Consider the following 13,261-nt stretch of genomic DNA (forward strand, 5'->3'; position numbering starts at 1 on the left):
GTGTTTCTGGGAGATAGGTGCTCAGCTTTCATCCAGGGTGACTGGTTTGTGGGGAGCGCTGGCTTGTACTGGCTATTTGCCATCCATCCTGTATGTGCCTCTTCGCGCCTTCCCAAGGTGACCCTTCTCCCCACCTCCATCCCAGCCCTCCTTCAGGGTGAGCTGAGTCAGGCTGTAATCCGACCCTGCGTGGGCTCCCGGCACTGCCCCACTCTGAAACCAGAGCCCATGGGTCACTGCTCTGCCCTTTAAAAATATTGCCCTCGCCAAAAAGGGACTGCCTGCAAATGGCAGGTCACGTCAGTCTGCAGGGGCTAGGAAGCTTCTCCCCACAGCAGGGCTGGGGAGTCGGGTAGATCCAGCTTTGGACTTTCGTCAAGAACGGCTCCCCAGTCCCAAGTGTCTCCCTTCCCACCTCATTCCAACCCCCGGGCGTCTTTGGCGGCTCATGGCCAAAGTTCAGGGCTATGAGTGATGGCAGCTCACACCTGCCTCTGGCCACCAGCTAAGTGTATAGCCTGGTAGGTTTGTTCCTTTAAAAAGAAAATTCCCAGGAAGCATGTGATCTCTGTACAGCTTTGCTTTTCTCTCCCCCTTGATGTCAGGCCATCGGCAGCTTTAATCTACCAAACCAAACCTAACCCCTTTCCCTCCACCCTGAACGTCCTGTGCCCGGCCCGGCACATCCTTCCTCCTCCACATCTCTGCCTTTTGGTCACCTCTGTGAAGCCCCCGCCCCCAGTCCTCCCTGGTGCTGGGCATTGGAGCCCCCTTGTGTGATCCTCTGTGGGACCCTTCACATAATGACCCCAGGATGTGCCAGGTGCTTCCCCTACCGCACCACACGCTCTGGGGACAGAGACTGTGGTTTATTTATTCCTCTCTGGCGCTGGGCCTGGGGCCAGGTAGGTGCAGAATGAGGCCTCGGTGTACACGTGTTGTGCAGATGGAGGCTGAATTTTTTTTTTTTTCTGTAAGATTTTATTCTTTTAAGTAGTCTCTGCACCCAACATGGGGCTCAAACTTAACAACCCTGAGATCGAGAGTCGCATGCTATACCGACTGAGCCAGCCAGGAGCACCCCGGGGGTGGCTGAATTTCCAGATTTATGTTCTAGGTGTTAGTCCAGACTAAAGTACACTGATCCCCCACCCTCACCCCCATCCACGCAGCCATATCCCGCTGACTGCAGAGGTCACTGTACAGCCAGCTTCACTGTGACTCTTTCCTTAGTTCAGACCCAAGATCCCTCTCCCTTTTGAACATGGGCCATATTCATGGTCTATACTGTGTAGACCACACTGAATTCTGTGTCTGGTCTTCATGGATCAAACTTTTAGAACTTTGAAGAGCCTTAGAGATTAACTAGTTTTATTTTATTTTATTTCGTTATTTTTAAACGTTTATTTATTTTATTGAGAAGAGAGACAGAGACAGTGTGAGAGGGGGAGGGGCAGATAGGGAGACACAGAATCCGAAGCAGGCTGCAGGCTCTGAGCTGTTAGCACAGAGCCCCATGTGGGGCTCAAACCCACAAACCATGAGGTCATGACCTGAGCCAGAGTCGGATGCCCAACCGACTGAGACACCCAGGCGCCTCGAGATTAACTAGTTTTAAATCTTTGTGGCTGGGGCACGGAGGCCAGAAAAATTAAACAGTTGAGCAGCGAGTGTCCTGTCCAACAGTTGTTTGTTCAGGATTTCCTCTGTGTTGGCCTTTTCTCCCAGCCAGCTGCCACCCTCCTGGGAAGAGACCAGGTCTTCTAACTGCATTCCGACAGGCAAGATCACTCACACCTTGCTGAGTGTGCTGGGAGTGTGCCCTGTCCCAGGGCAGAGGTCATGGGGTTTCCATAATAGTGCACGGAGCCTGCTCACCATTTAGTCAGGCCTGACCGTTCATGGAGCCTTTCTTGTCTCTGACCTCCTTTGCTCTTCCTAACATCCCAGTGTGTGCTACAGAATAAGTAAAAAGAAGGCCTCTCCCAGGTACTCTTACAGCTTAATATACATGTTCTCATGGCGTTATCACTGTGATTCGATGAGGTGAGCAGAACTGGCTACTTTTACCCACGAGGAAACAGGCCTGGGAGGTGAAGTAACTTGCCCGACGTCCCACAACTACTCGTAGGCAGTGGGGCCGGAGCTCAGACTGGGGCCCCTTGGCCAGGGCTTTCCCTTGGGGTGCTGCAGCCTCAGGTGCCTGGGTAGGGTCAGGGCCGCGCTACGATAGCCATGCCTCTGCAATCAGATGTTTTGGAGAAATGCTCATGGTCGGTGCCTTCCCGGCTAGGAGTCCCTCGATGAAGGAGCCACAGTAAAATAGGAAAGGTGAGGAGGCGGGGTGCCATCTTCACGTGCAAGTCACTTCAGTTCTCTAAGCCCCTCCAGGCCTCAGGGGTTGGGGAGGCATCGTCTGTACTTCCTTTCAGATCAGCAGCAGAAGAGCTCGTGGCCTGTGCTCCTGCTGGCTTCCCAGTGCTTGCTTGCGGAGACTGGAGCCGGGTCCTGAAGGAATTGTCCACCCTATGAAGCCCAGTAGGCAGTCACACTTGTCCCAGGACACATTCCCGTATCCCAGTTCATCTGCTTCCCACCACGGTTCTCGGCTCAGTGTGGTGCATGTGTTCTTGTTACCGTGCCGCAAACACGGACACTGAGGTGCAAGAAGGCACTCGCGAGCCCAAGTCAGACAGTCCAGGACTGTCGGAGCTGTTCGGGAGCCCAAGCCACCTGTCTCCCAAGCCCCTGGCCCTTCCAGCCACACCTGAGAGGCCCTCTCCTGGAGGGGTGCCTAGAAATGACCCAGGGGGCCAGTTTTGCAGACCCCTCTTGGTCCCCACCTCCATTCTCTGATGAGGGCTGGTAAGCTGAAGGTCTTGGGTTCTTTTTCAGATCATTCTGGAAAACTACGCATATCCTGGGGTTCTCCTGATTGGCACTGATTCCCACACCCCCAATGGCGGTGGCCTGGGGGGCATCTGCATCGGAGTCGGGGGTGCTGATGCAGTGGATGTCATGGCTGGGATCCCCTGGGAGCTGAAGTGCCCCAAGGTAAGGAGTGGGGAAACGCTCTTTCAGGGGTGTTTTTGGTGGGGACGAATGGGAGTCTGTGAAACCCAAAAGGGATGAGGGAATATTTCAGACTCCAGTCTCTTTGGGGGAGAGCCAGGGGTAAATAAGCAGAAATGGGAATCCCAGCAGGCAGATGCTTTGGCTTCGTGGTTGGAGCATGGTACACGGCCTGTAATTGCTGTCTCGCCCCTCCTGTTCAGGTGATTGGTGTGAAGCTGACGGGCTCCCTCTCTGGCTGGACCTCCCCCAAAGACGTGATCCTAAAGGTGGCGGGTATCCTCACAGTGAAAGGTGGCACGGGCGCCATCGTGGAGTACCACGGGCCAGGCGTGGACTCCATCTCCTGCACCGGTGAGGAGGGCGGCCATGTGATGCGCCCCGCGGCCTGTGTTGGGCCTGATGGGGCCAGTAGTTGATCCATGGAAGCAGTGAATGGCCTTCCCCTGAGTATCCATCCAGTTTGGGGACATGATGGACACCTAGAGGTGTGGGGGGGGATTAGTCTAGGTTCCTCTAGTCTAAGAGATGGTGGCCTCTTCCGGGGGGGTGGGCGGGTACCTCCCTGTGGCCACGCAGAGTTAGGGACCAAGCCAACCCCGCCTGCCCTGGCACTGCGCTGCCTTGGGTGATCCAGAGAGGGAATCCCAGAGAGAATGGAGGTGGTGGTGGAATGGGGAGCCAGAGCCAGGGCTTCATTCACAGAGCAGCCCCGTCCCCACATCTTCCTTGGAGCCTCACTCACTTTACTTGGATTAGATTTATCACCTACGAGGCTCTAAGACCAAGTAGGAGCGGGCCCCTTCTACTCATCACTCCGGGTGACCTGGCCTCAATGCCTAGGCCCTCAGGAATGCAGGGAGACTTGGAACAAGCCTTATGGATGGTCCAGCCCAGACTTCCCCCGGTGCCTGCCTCAGCTCCACAGCAGCCCCACGGGGCTCCTGTTCAGCTGCCCTTGCACCCCTCCAGAGACCAGGGCTCACTCTTACAGGTAGTGCTTATTACCATTGGACAGCTCAGTTCCGAAGTTGATAACAAGCCTGGTCCCATGTCCCAGCAACTCCATGAAACAGGATATCTGTAAGTCTCACCTGTTCTGCGTGAGGCTCTGTGGTCGGGACAGTGCACTTCATTCCAGTCTTATTGCTGGAAAACCTGAGACCCAGAAACACTTCCACACAGCACCGTGGTGTGCCTGAAAGAGAGCAGGTCCGGGCGCTAGGCAGGTGGGCCTAGACCTGAATGCCAGCACCTGCATTTGCTTTATGGCATGACTTTGGACCTCTTTGAGCCAGTTCCCTCACCTGCAAGATGGGCACAGTAATGGCGAGGCAGCCTGGCCAGGATAGCCAGGCCCAGAGCTAGAACCCAGCTGGTAGGGGCTGAATTTTGTGTTTTCTTTGGCCGTGGTTTTAACTGTGGGTCATGGGGGACGAGTCTGCCTGCTGCCACTAGATGGCTGCGTGAGCGAGGGAAGAAGTGACCCCAGCTCCCTGGCGTGAAGATGTGTGCGCACACCCGATAGGTGTATGGGGCCCGTGTCCAGCTGCTAGGCCAGCTTCACCAGCTCTGTTTCTCTCCAGGCATGGCGACAATCTGCAACATGGGCGCAGAGATCGGGGCCACCACGTCAGTATTTCCTTACAACCACAGGATGAAGAAGTACCTGAGCAAGACAGGCCGGGAGGGTGAGCTGGCGGGGGCAGGGCGGTCCGCAGAGCAGTCATATTGCATGGAGACCCTTGAGCTACACCTTTCCCTTTAAGGCAGGGGTCTTTAATCTCATGTTTCTAGATTGGCTTTAGAGGCCCTGAGAAGCCCCCAGAGGGGTATGAAGTTATATGTGTTATTGTTTCTAAGTAGCGTGTCTGCAACTCCAACAGCTTGTCAAAGGGCCTGGCATCTAAGTTTGAGATCCCCTTGCCTTGAGATTGGAGTTTAATTTCACCTGAAAGGAGGGCCAAGTCTGGGGTCTTTTGGTCTGGTCCCTAGTGCCCCCTACAGGAAGCTCCAAAAATGACAGGGATCTGTTCATGATTCCTGTCCTGGAGAAGGAAAAAAACATCTGGAACCAGAACCATTCCCAGCCTCCCCCCCGTTTGCCTGAGGTTCTAGCTTGACTTCTTTGAAGCTCAGAGGAAGAAATAGGGCCTGTGGGAGGGATTGTTGGAGCCTCTGAAGGGAGATGAGCAAGGGTGATTGGTGGAAGCAGAGGCCAGGGGTCATGGGGAGAGCTTGTCCAATTGTGTCCAAGTGCTGAGCACATGAAGTCCTACCTGGAAGTCCCATCCCTCTCTTTCATTATCAAGTAACTTCTTCAAAACTCAACACTTCTCATCTCTAGGAAGCCTTCCTTGACTTTGAACCTTGGTTGGTGCTTCTGTGTCCCTATGTGTCTCTGTTGTATCATATCATACCAGTTCATTGATAGCTCCTTAATTAGATTGCATGCTCCTTGAGAGCAGGGACTGTGTGTCCTGTGCTGTTTTCATTGTCCCTTTGTTTGCTTAGTCAGTGTCCAGGGCCCAGTTTAACAGGTGCCAGGTAACTGGCTTGGATGGATGGATGGGTGGGTGGGTGGGTGGGTAGTCAGTCAGTTGGTCTGTCTCTTGACCATTTCCTGTTCTACATGGTTTAATCTTCTTCCCTTATTGATTTCAGACATTGCCAAACTAGCTGATGAATATAAGGATCACTTGGTACCTGACCCTGGCTGCCATTATGACCAACTAATTGAAATTAACCTCAATGAGGTGAGGAAGGGAGGGGAGACCAAGGAATTTCTGAGGCTGGGGTGTTCAAGCCTCATCTGGGACCCCTAGTGGGCCCTGTCTGCACACCCAGGAGGGTGTGGGGGCCTTTGGTTCCCCAGTGCCCCTGCACACTGCCGCCCAAATCAGGCTGTGGTTGGCAGGAGATGTGGCTGTGGCTGGTGATTCAGAAACTGGCTCAGTTTGCCTCCACCTCACCATTAGCTGAAGCCATGATTTTGCTCTGGAGTTTTGTCAGAGTGCTAGAGCTCAAGGCCCAAGATTCCCAGGCCTGTGCAGGGTTTGGCACCCTGAGACCTGCAGGCCAGAGTGAGCATCTGGAAGGCCAGGGGAAAGGCAGACTGGAGGAATGGAAGCAGCCAAGTAGAGTGGTTGAGGGTTTAGCCCTGAAGCCCGTCTCCATGAATTTAAGTCCTAATTCCTGACTCTGCCACTTAATCCTGTGACCCTGAACAAGTTACTCAACCTCTGTGGGCCCTACTTTATCATGTGTAAAATCTCAGGTGGCCATGGAATTGAATGCGCCAATTCACATAGTCATAATTGGGAACGTTTATTGAGAGCTGTGTGTGCCAGGCACCTTGCTAAGCGTTTGCATTTTTTGGTAAGTATTATCACAAAGCACCTGGCTTGAAGTCTATTTTTGTCATAAGGTTACACAAGCATCACACTGTAGGGGATAATGGACTTACGAAGTTGACCTCCTTGATTTATTCCATGCCTTTGCCATCTCCTAGCTCTGTGACCTTGAGCAAGGCATGCCATCGCCTTCATTGGCAGAATGGAGATAATACCAGCTTCACGGGGTTGGAGGGATCCTGGAGCTGGTGCATGTATAGAGCCCGCTGCTCGGGTGTTTCCTGGGTTGAATTTTTGAGCCGGAAGTCGGCCTTCTGGGTCCTCGACTTGGTTGAGTGGGAGTCAGGCAGCCTCTGAAGAACAGAGACTGCCCACACTGCAAGATTTGTTCTCTCCCCTTTCTCTGTTTCTTCAGCTGAAGCCACATATCAATGGGCCCTTCACCCCCGACCTGGCTCACCCTGTGGCAGAGGTCGGCACTGTGGCAGAGAAGGAAGGATGGCCTCTGGACATCCGAGTGGGTGAGTCCCTTCCACCCTGTGGGTTTAACAGGCCTCCGGGCCGGTGGGTTACCATTGTGCTTACCACAGAGCGCTTCCTAAAGGTACCAGGCACTTTTTGAAATAGTTGGTTTCTTCTTTATGGGTTTAAAAAAAAATTACCTTTTCTTGGTATAAAAGAAACACATGCTCATTGTAGAGCATATTGACAGACAAAACGAATTTTAAAGACTCCTAATCTTAACTCCCAACCAGAAACCAGCTCAGAAGCTCCTTGAGGTATACCGTTTCCGTGTGTGTGTACATACTGATGTGTGTCTGTTTTTGCTTTACAAACATTTCATCATCCCAATCTTGTTGCCTGATTTCACTTTACGTGCTTTACATGGAAGATACACTAGCATGTCGGGATGACAGGCACCTGCTCTTGTCACAGTACAGTGTGACCGGAGCATGGACCCCAAAGCCAGGTGGCCTTGCTTTGAATGAGCTTCCGGTGCTACATCGTTGGGTGACTCTGAGCAAGTTTCTTGACCTACCTGTGCCTTGGTCCCTTGTCTGGAAAATGAGCGTGATACTGTATTTCCCCGTTAATGTTGTTGAGAGAGGTGAGGAGTTAACGTGCGCAAAGAACTTTCTTCAGTGTCTGGCACAAAACAAGTGCCGTGTAATTTGTTCGCCCTTAGCAGATTAAGTACATTTTTTAAAACTTTGGTGATGTAATTGGAAATAAATTGCTGAACTGGTAAGAGAGATTGTTTTGATATCTGTAAACAATATGTGATGTCATCCAGTCTTTACTGACTTTCTGAATAACCATTGTAGACTTTTAAAAAATAATTCTTTTTCTTCCTGATTATAAAGCATTTAAAAAACAGAGAATACTTGAAAGTAGAAGAAAATTAGCATCTCTTGTAAGCCCTCATCCAGCCGTGGTCACTGTCAATATTCTGGAGTGAGCCCTCTGACTCAGTGTTCATGTCACTTCACTGGCACCTCGTCTTCCCTTGAGTGGCTGGGCCACGGCGCAGCCTGTCCTTTATTATTAGACGGTTGGATTGCTTCCAGGTTGTCTCCGTTTAGGATAGCCCCAGCCCAGCACAGTTGATGAACTCTTGACCAAGTCTGGATACTTGAGGTCAGGTGGAGACCTCTGATCTTGACCCCTGGCCTCACTATCCACAATGCACCAGGTCTGATCGGCAGCTGCACCAACTCCAGCTATGAGGACATGGGGCGCTCGGCAGCCGTGGCCAAGCAGGCACTGGCCCATGGACTTAAGTGCAAGTCCCAATTCACCATCACACCGGGCTCTGAGCAGATCCGTGCCACCATTGAGCGGGATGGCTATGTGAGTGCCCACACCCCCTGCCCCTGGCTCCCTCTCCCCACTGCTGAGCAGCGTGGCTTCGGGCAGGACAAGCCACAGCCCTGTTAGCCGGGGCGGGTACAGGTGCCCTGCAGCTGCCCCGGGGTTCGGATACAGCTCTTCAGCACTCAGGCTGCCCACCCAGCCTTTCCCGTCAGCCATTAGCCTGCCCCTGACAGTTCCCCATCCTGCTCTCTCCTCTGCAGGCACAAATCCTAAGGGAAGTAGGCGGCATCGTCCTGGCCAATGCTTGTGGCCCCTGCATTGGCCAGTGGGACAGGTGAGAGGCGCACCTTTGTTAAGACAACCCCTTGTGTCCTGGGGTCCGAGTCCCAGATGCTGAAGGGAAACATTACTGGGTGGAGAAAAGAGACTCAGGCCTCTAGCTTCAGGGGCTATTGCACACTAGGGGTTTTTCTAGGAGACTTTTCTAGGCAGGACTAGAAGGCTGGTCTGGAAGCAAGAGGAAGAGCCCTGCCACGAGATTGACTGGCCACCTGGCTGAAGCCAGATGCAGCCAGGAGCCCGGATGGAAGCATTTGAAAGGCAATGGCCCCAGGTCAGGAAACTCAGGCCTTGGTCTGGGCTCTCCCTGTCTTAGGTGTGGTCTCAGGCAAACCGCCACGATCTCCCAGGTTCCCTCCTGCTCTGTATGCGTGAGTCCCAGGGAGAAGGTGACTATTCCAGGGTCTTTTCATTTCCCCTCCTGTGTCATAAGGCAGGCAGACACGCTTAACCCTGTCTCTTCTGACCTGGCAGAAAGGACATCAAGAAGGGGGAGAAGAACACAATCGTCACCTCCTACAACAGGAACTTCACAGGCCGCAATGATGCAAACCCTGAGACCCATGCCTTCGTCACGTCCCCAGAGGTGAGACTGTGCAGCCCAGCCATAGCCTGGGACTGCCTCTGGGGACCTACCCCTGGCTGGTCAGTGGGGAAAATGGAGCCTGCAACAAGGCGTCTGACCCTGTGGGGCTGCTGAGGGAGGGTTGCCATCACAGAGCAAGAGGTTGTCTGGGCGCAAACCAAGAGCCACAGGCCCCAAGCATCCTGCTCCCTCAGTGCTCCCTGCTTGGCCCCCTCAGGTCTCAGAAGCCCCAAGTGCTTGCTTGGCCCAGTTATGGTCATAAGCAGGAGCTTGGAATGACTGCCCAGGACCAACGCCTGCCCTGCCTCTTCCTGGCCAGATGGGTTTGTCCGAGTCACTTTCCTTCTCTGTGCCCGGGGGTCCTGTCACCATTCCATGAGCAAGTCTAGAAAGCACTTGCACTGTCTTCAAGCTGGGAAGGTGGCCTCTTGTTATGACGGACATCAACTGAGCCGAGTGCTCCCGGCCTCAGCCGTTGTCTGAGCACAGCCAGTCTTTCTTGTCTCTTTAAAGGAGTGTTCCAGAAATACTTTTGCTTGCTAAAAATGAGTGCAAAGGTGGTGCCTTCCATTGTTTCAGCTCCCCCCCTCCCTTTTTTAATGTTAAATTATTTTTGAGAAAAAGAGACCGAGTGTAAGAGGGGGAAAGGCAGAGAGAGAGGGAGACACAGAATCTGAAGCAGGCTCCAGGCTCTGAGCTGTCAGCACAGAACCTGACGTGGGGCTCGAACTCACAAATCGTGAGATCATGACCGGAGCTGAAACCAGACACTTAACTGAGCCACCCAGGTGCCCCTTCAGCTGCCCATTTAGGAACATTTTTGTCACAGCATCGTTCCTGTGCCAGGGCTCGTGCCCCTGAGGGGAGAGACTATCCCTGAGGGGCGCTGAGGTCCAGGCCCAGTAGCCCACATTCTCAGGGGTGATGTTGCAGTTTTGGTCTCTGTCGGGAGGACTTGACTGTGGAGATCTTAGATATACGTGGGCTCCATTCTCAGTTTATGTCTGGGCTCCCGCTAGGGTGGGGGATGGGAGTGGCGTTTGGTACTAAGCAGCAGTGGGCCACCTCTATTACAGATTGTCACAGCCCTGGCCATTGCGGGCACCCTCAAGTTCAACCCAGAGACCGACTTCCTGACAGGCAAGGATGGCAAGAAATTCAAGCTGGAGGCCCCAGATGCAGACGAGCTTCCCCGAGCGGTGAGCAGGCACTGCCACCTGGTGCTGTTAGCCGCCGTAGGCCCGCCTCGGGCCCCTGCCGGTTGCTCTGTGGCCAAGACACTCCTTCCCAGCATGCCAGCATCCTGGGCAGGCAGGATGGCACAGTTAGCAAGAATGAGGCAGCTCTGTGCACTGGAGGGGAAGGTGTGGGGCCTACAAGAGCCTGTCTGCTTGAGGACGGAGAATTAGGCACCCAGCACGTCCCTGCCTCCTCCTGCAGGAGTTTGACCCTGGGCAGGACACCTACCAGCACCCTCCCAAGGACAGCAGCGGGCAGCGAGTGGACGTGAGCCCCACCAGCCAGCGCCTGCAGCTCCTGGAGCCTTTTGACAAGTGGGATGGCAAAGACCTGGAGGACCTGCAAATCCTCATCAAGGTCAGCGACATGGGGCAGGGATCGGGGGAGAACAGCCCCAGCCTGGCAGGGGCCCTCCCCTTGGCAGCAGGAAGGGCTGTGAAACCACGTGTTCTCCCTGGGCCCCAGGGAGGAAGGTCAGGACTAGGGTGGGGGCAGGGAGAGAGAGAGGTGTGGCTGCGGAGAGAGGAGCCGGGGCATCCACAGTTCCGTGTCTCCTTCTCCACTGCCCCGTGCCAGGCCGAGCTGGATCTGGCCAGCTGTGTCCAGGGCTCGCAGCCATCGGCTGCAGCTGGTGAGGGCCACCTGTGGCAGCCACGGGCAGTGGATGCAGCAAGAAGGGCACATGTGACCTTGCACAGCAGGTCTCCACGCCTCTAGCTTGACCTGGTAGGCTCCAAAAGCCATCGACTCCTCAGTTCCCACACTTGGGCATCAGTTGGTATGGCCTATGTTTGGGAGCTGGGCAGACACAAGGCTTCATGGTGTGGCTAGAGGCCTTAGGCCCGTGTCAGACATGAATTCATCCTGTTTACTAAGAGTTGCCAGGCAGTGACACAGCCAGTATTAAGCCCACATGATAGATAAAACTGGTCACCAGCCAGGAGCAGGACACATCCTCGGGCTCCTCTGTGTCCAGCATGAGGTCAGTAGTTTTTTCCAGCCTGGGCATCTGAAGGGTGAGTGAGCAGAGACATTCCTGTCCTGCCTGTCCAGCCTCTCTCTGTCCCTGTGAGCGCCCTGTCCTGGACAAGCCCCTGAGCAGCACAGGGCCTTCGAGGGGTGGGTGACGGTCTTGTCTGAGCCCCATGGACAAAGTGTGGCAGCACCAGGGCTGCAGACCCGCTGTTCTTGTCTCCCTTCTCGGGTCCAGCCACCGGCCTCTAGGAGGGCTTCTCCCTTCATCCACCTCTCACGCATGCACCATGCCCTGACCTTAGTCCTCTCTTGTCCCCCACCCAAGGTCAAAGGGAAGTGTACCACTGACCACATCTCCGCTGCCGGCCCCTGGCTTAAGTTCCGTGGGCACCTGGACAACATCTCCAATAATCTGCTCATTGGTGCCATCAATGTTGAAAATGGCAAGGCCAACTCCGTGCGCAATGCTGTCACCCAGGAGTTTGGCCCTGTCCCTGACACTGCCCGCTACTACAAGGTGGGTCCCAGTCTGTAGGGGCAGGGGTGGGGGTGCAGGGAAGGGGGGTGCTCTCCAGGACTCCACACCAATAGCTCTGCAGTTGAAGGACGCCCTGGTGCCATGGGGCGGTCCTGTGTCATTCTCACCATATACGCCTGCTCTGGGCCATACCGTGGCCTTCCCCCAAAAGCCCGCCTCTATGCTGGGCACTGATGGGTAGGTCGCGCCACCTCCCCAGGCCCCTTGCAGATAGCCAGGGCCTGTGTCTGGTCACCTCTGTCCCCTCAGGGCCTGGTCTGGGCCTAATTCACCTCTGATTTCACCAGCCCTTCCTTGGGGAACAGGTAAGGAGGGGCCTCTCTAGCCTCTTGGCCTCTGAGCTTCCGGAAGCCCAGGGGCAGCAGCAAGGGACCACTGTCTTCCTCTCCCTCATACCCTCCTCACTGACAGAAACATGGTATCCGGTGGGTGGTGATCGGAGACGAGAACTATGGGGAGGGCTCAAGCCGGGAGCACGCAGCACTGGAGCCTCGCCACCTCGGGGGCCGGGCCATCATCACCAAGAGCTTCGCCAGGATCCATGGTAAGCTGGAGCCTGGGGTCTAGCCATGCCCGCTTCCCCTACTGGCAGCCCAAGGTCACCCAACCTGCTGGTGGCTGAGTCAGGCCTGGAGCCACATGCCAGGTTACTGAGCCGTGTCCCTGGCTCCTGTTTTCCACCATAGTCTCTACCCCTTCTGAGTTGTGTTGAGAGTGATGCCCACAGATTCCCGTCACGGGAAGCCCCAGTCTTGCTTCCAAACTTGCAGACCTAAGCAATTGAAATCCAGGGCACATGGTCAGAGGATTTTTCTGATTGTGAATGTCAGGAAGGCCAAGACACAAACCAGCACACCCGCAGAAGGTTCTCGAAGGACCCCAGATGGCAAGACTAGGGGCCTCTCCCAGAACGGTCACTGGGCTTAGAAAAGGAAGCTCTCTTGGCTGGTGAGGTTCCCTGTGCAGAGGAACGGAAGCTGGCTCTGCCATCTGTGGATTGAGTGTGCCGTCTGCCTTCTAGAAACCAACCTGAAGAAGCAGGGCCTGCTGCCCCTCACCTTTGCTGACCCAGCTGACTACAATAAGATTCACCCTGTGGACAAGCTGACCATCCAGGGCCTGAAAGACTTCGCTCCTGGCAAGGTCAGGGAGCCAGGGAAGGAGGGTGGGCCGGGGACAGCCACTTTGCTTCCCCTCCTTCTATGCCCACTTCTGACCCCCCTTTTTCCTCCCATGAGCCTTTGTTCTAGCTGGTAGGGCCCTTAAATTCTCCAAGCACCCCCTCCCCCCCCAGAAAGGAAGTGTCTCCTCAGAGACGAGGGTGGAGCCAGCTCAGGCCTCACT

The 13,261-nt window shown here is 54.8% G+C and overlaps 1 protein-coding gene across 2 annotated transcripts in view; it reads left to right on the forward strand.

Moving 5' to 3' along the window:
- ACO2 (aconitase 2) overlaps window positions 1-13,261 on the forward strand; it is a 55,575-nt gene that overhangs the window by 41,556 nt on the left and 758 nt on the right. For both annotated transcript variants that reach the window (XM_043562723.1, XM_043562724.1), the window contains 13 exons: window positions 2,896-3,054; window positions 3,276-3,426; window positions 4,659-4,763; window positions 5,737-5,828; window positions 6,841-6,946; window positions 8,119-8,276; window positions 8,501-8,574; window positions 9,054-9,165; window positions 10,242-10,364; window positions 10,606-10,761; window positions 11,705-11,896; window positions 12,329-12,461; window positions 12,939-13,060. In XM_043562723.1, coding sequence (XP_043418658.1) covers window positions 2,896-3,054; window positions 3,276-3,426; window positions 4,659-4,763; window positions 5,737-5,828; window positions 6,841-6,946; window positions 8,119-8,276; window positions 8,501-8,574; window positions 9,054-9,165; window positions 10,242-10,364; window positions 10,606-10,761; window positions 11,705-11,896; window positions 12,329-12,461; window positions 12,939-13,060 — 1,683 coding nt within the window. The remainder of the gene's footprint in view (window positions 1-2,895; window positions 3,055-3,275; window positions 3,427-4,658; window positions 4,764-5,736; window positions 5,829-6,840; window positions 6,947-8,118; window positions 8,277-8,500; window positions 8,575-9,053; window positions 9,166-10,241; window positions 10,365-10,605; window positions 10,762-11,704; window positions 11,897-12,328; window positions 12,462-12,938; window positions 13,061-13,261) is intronic.

Source organism: Prionailurus bengalensis, chromosome B4, assembly GCF_016509475.1.
Source record: "Prionailurus bengalensis isolate Pbe53 chromosome B4, Fcat_Pben_1.1_paternal_pri, whole genome shotgun sequence".
NCBI lineage: Eukaryota > Metazoa > Chordata > Mammalia > Carnivora > Felidae > Prionailurus > Prionailurus bengalensis.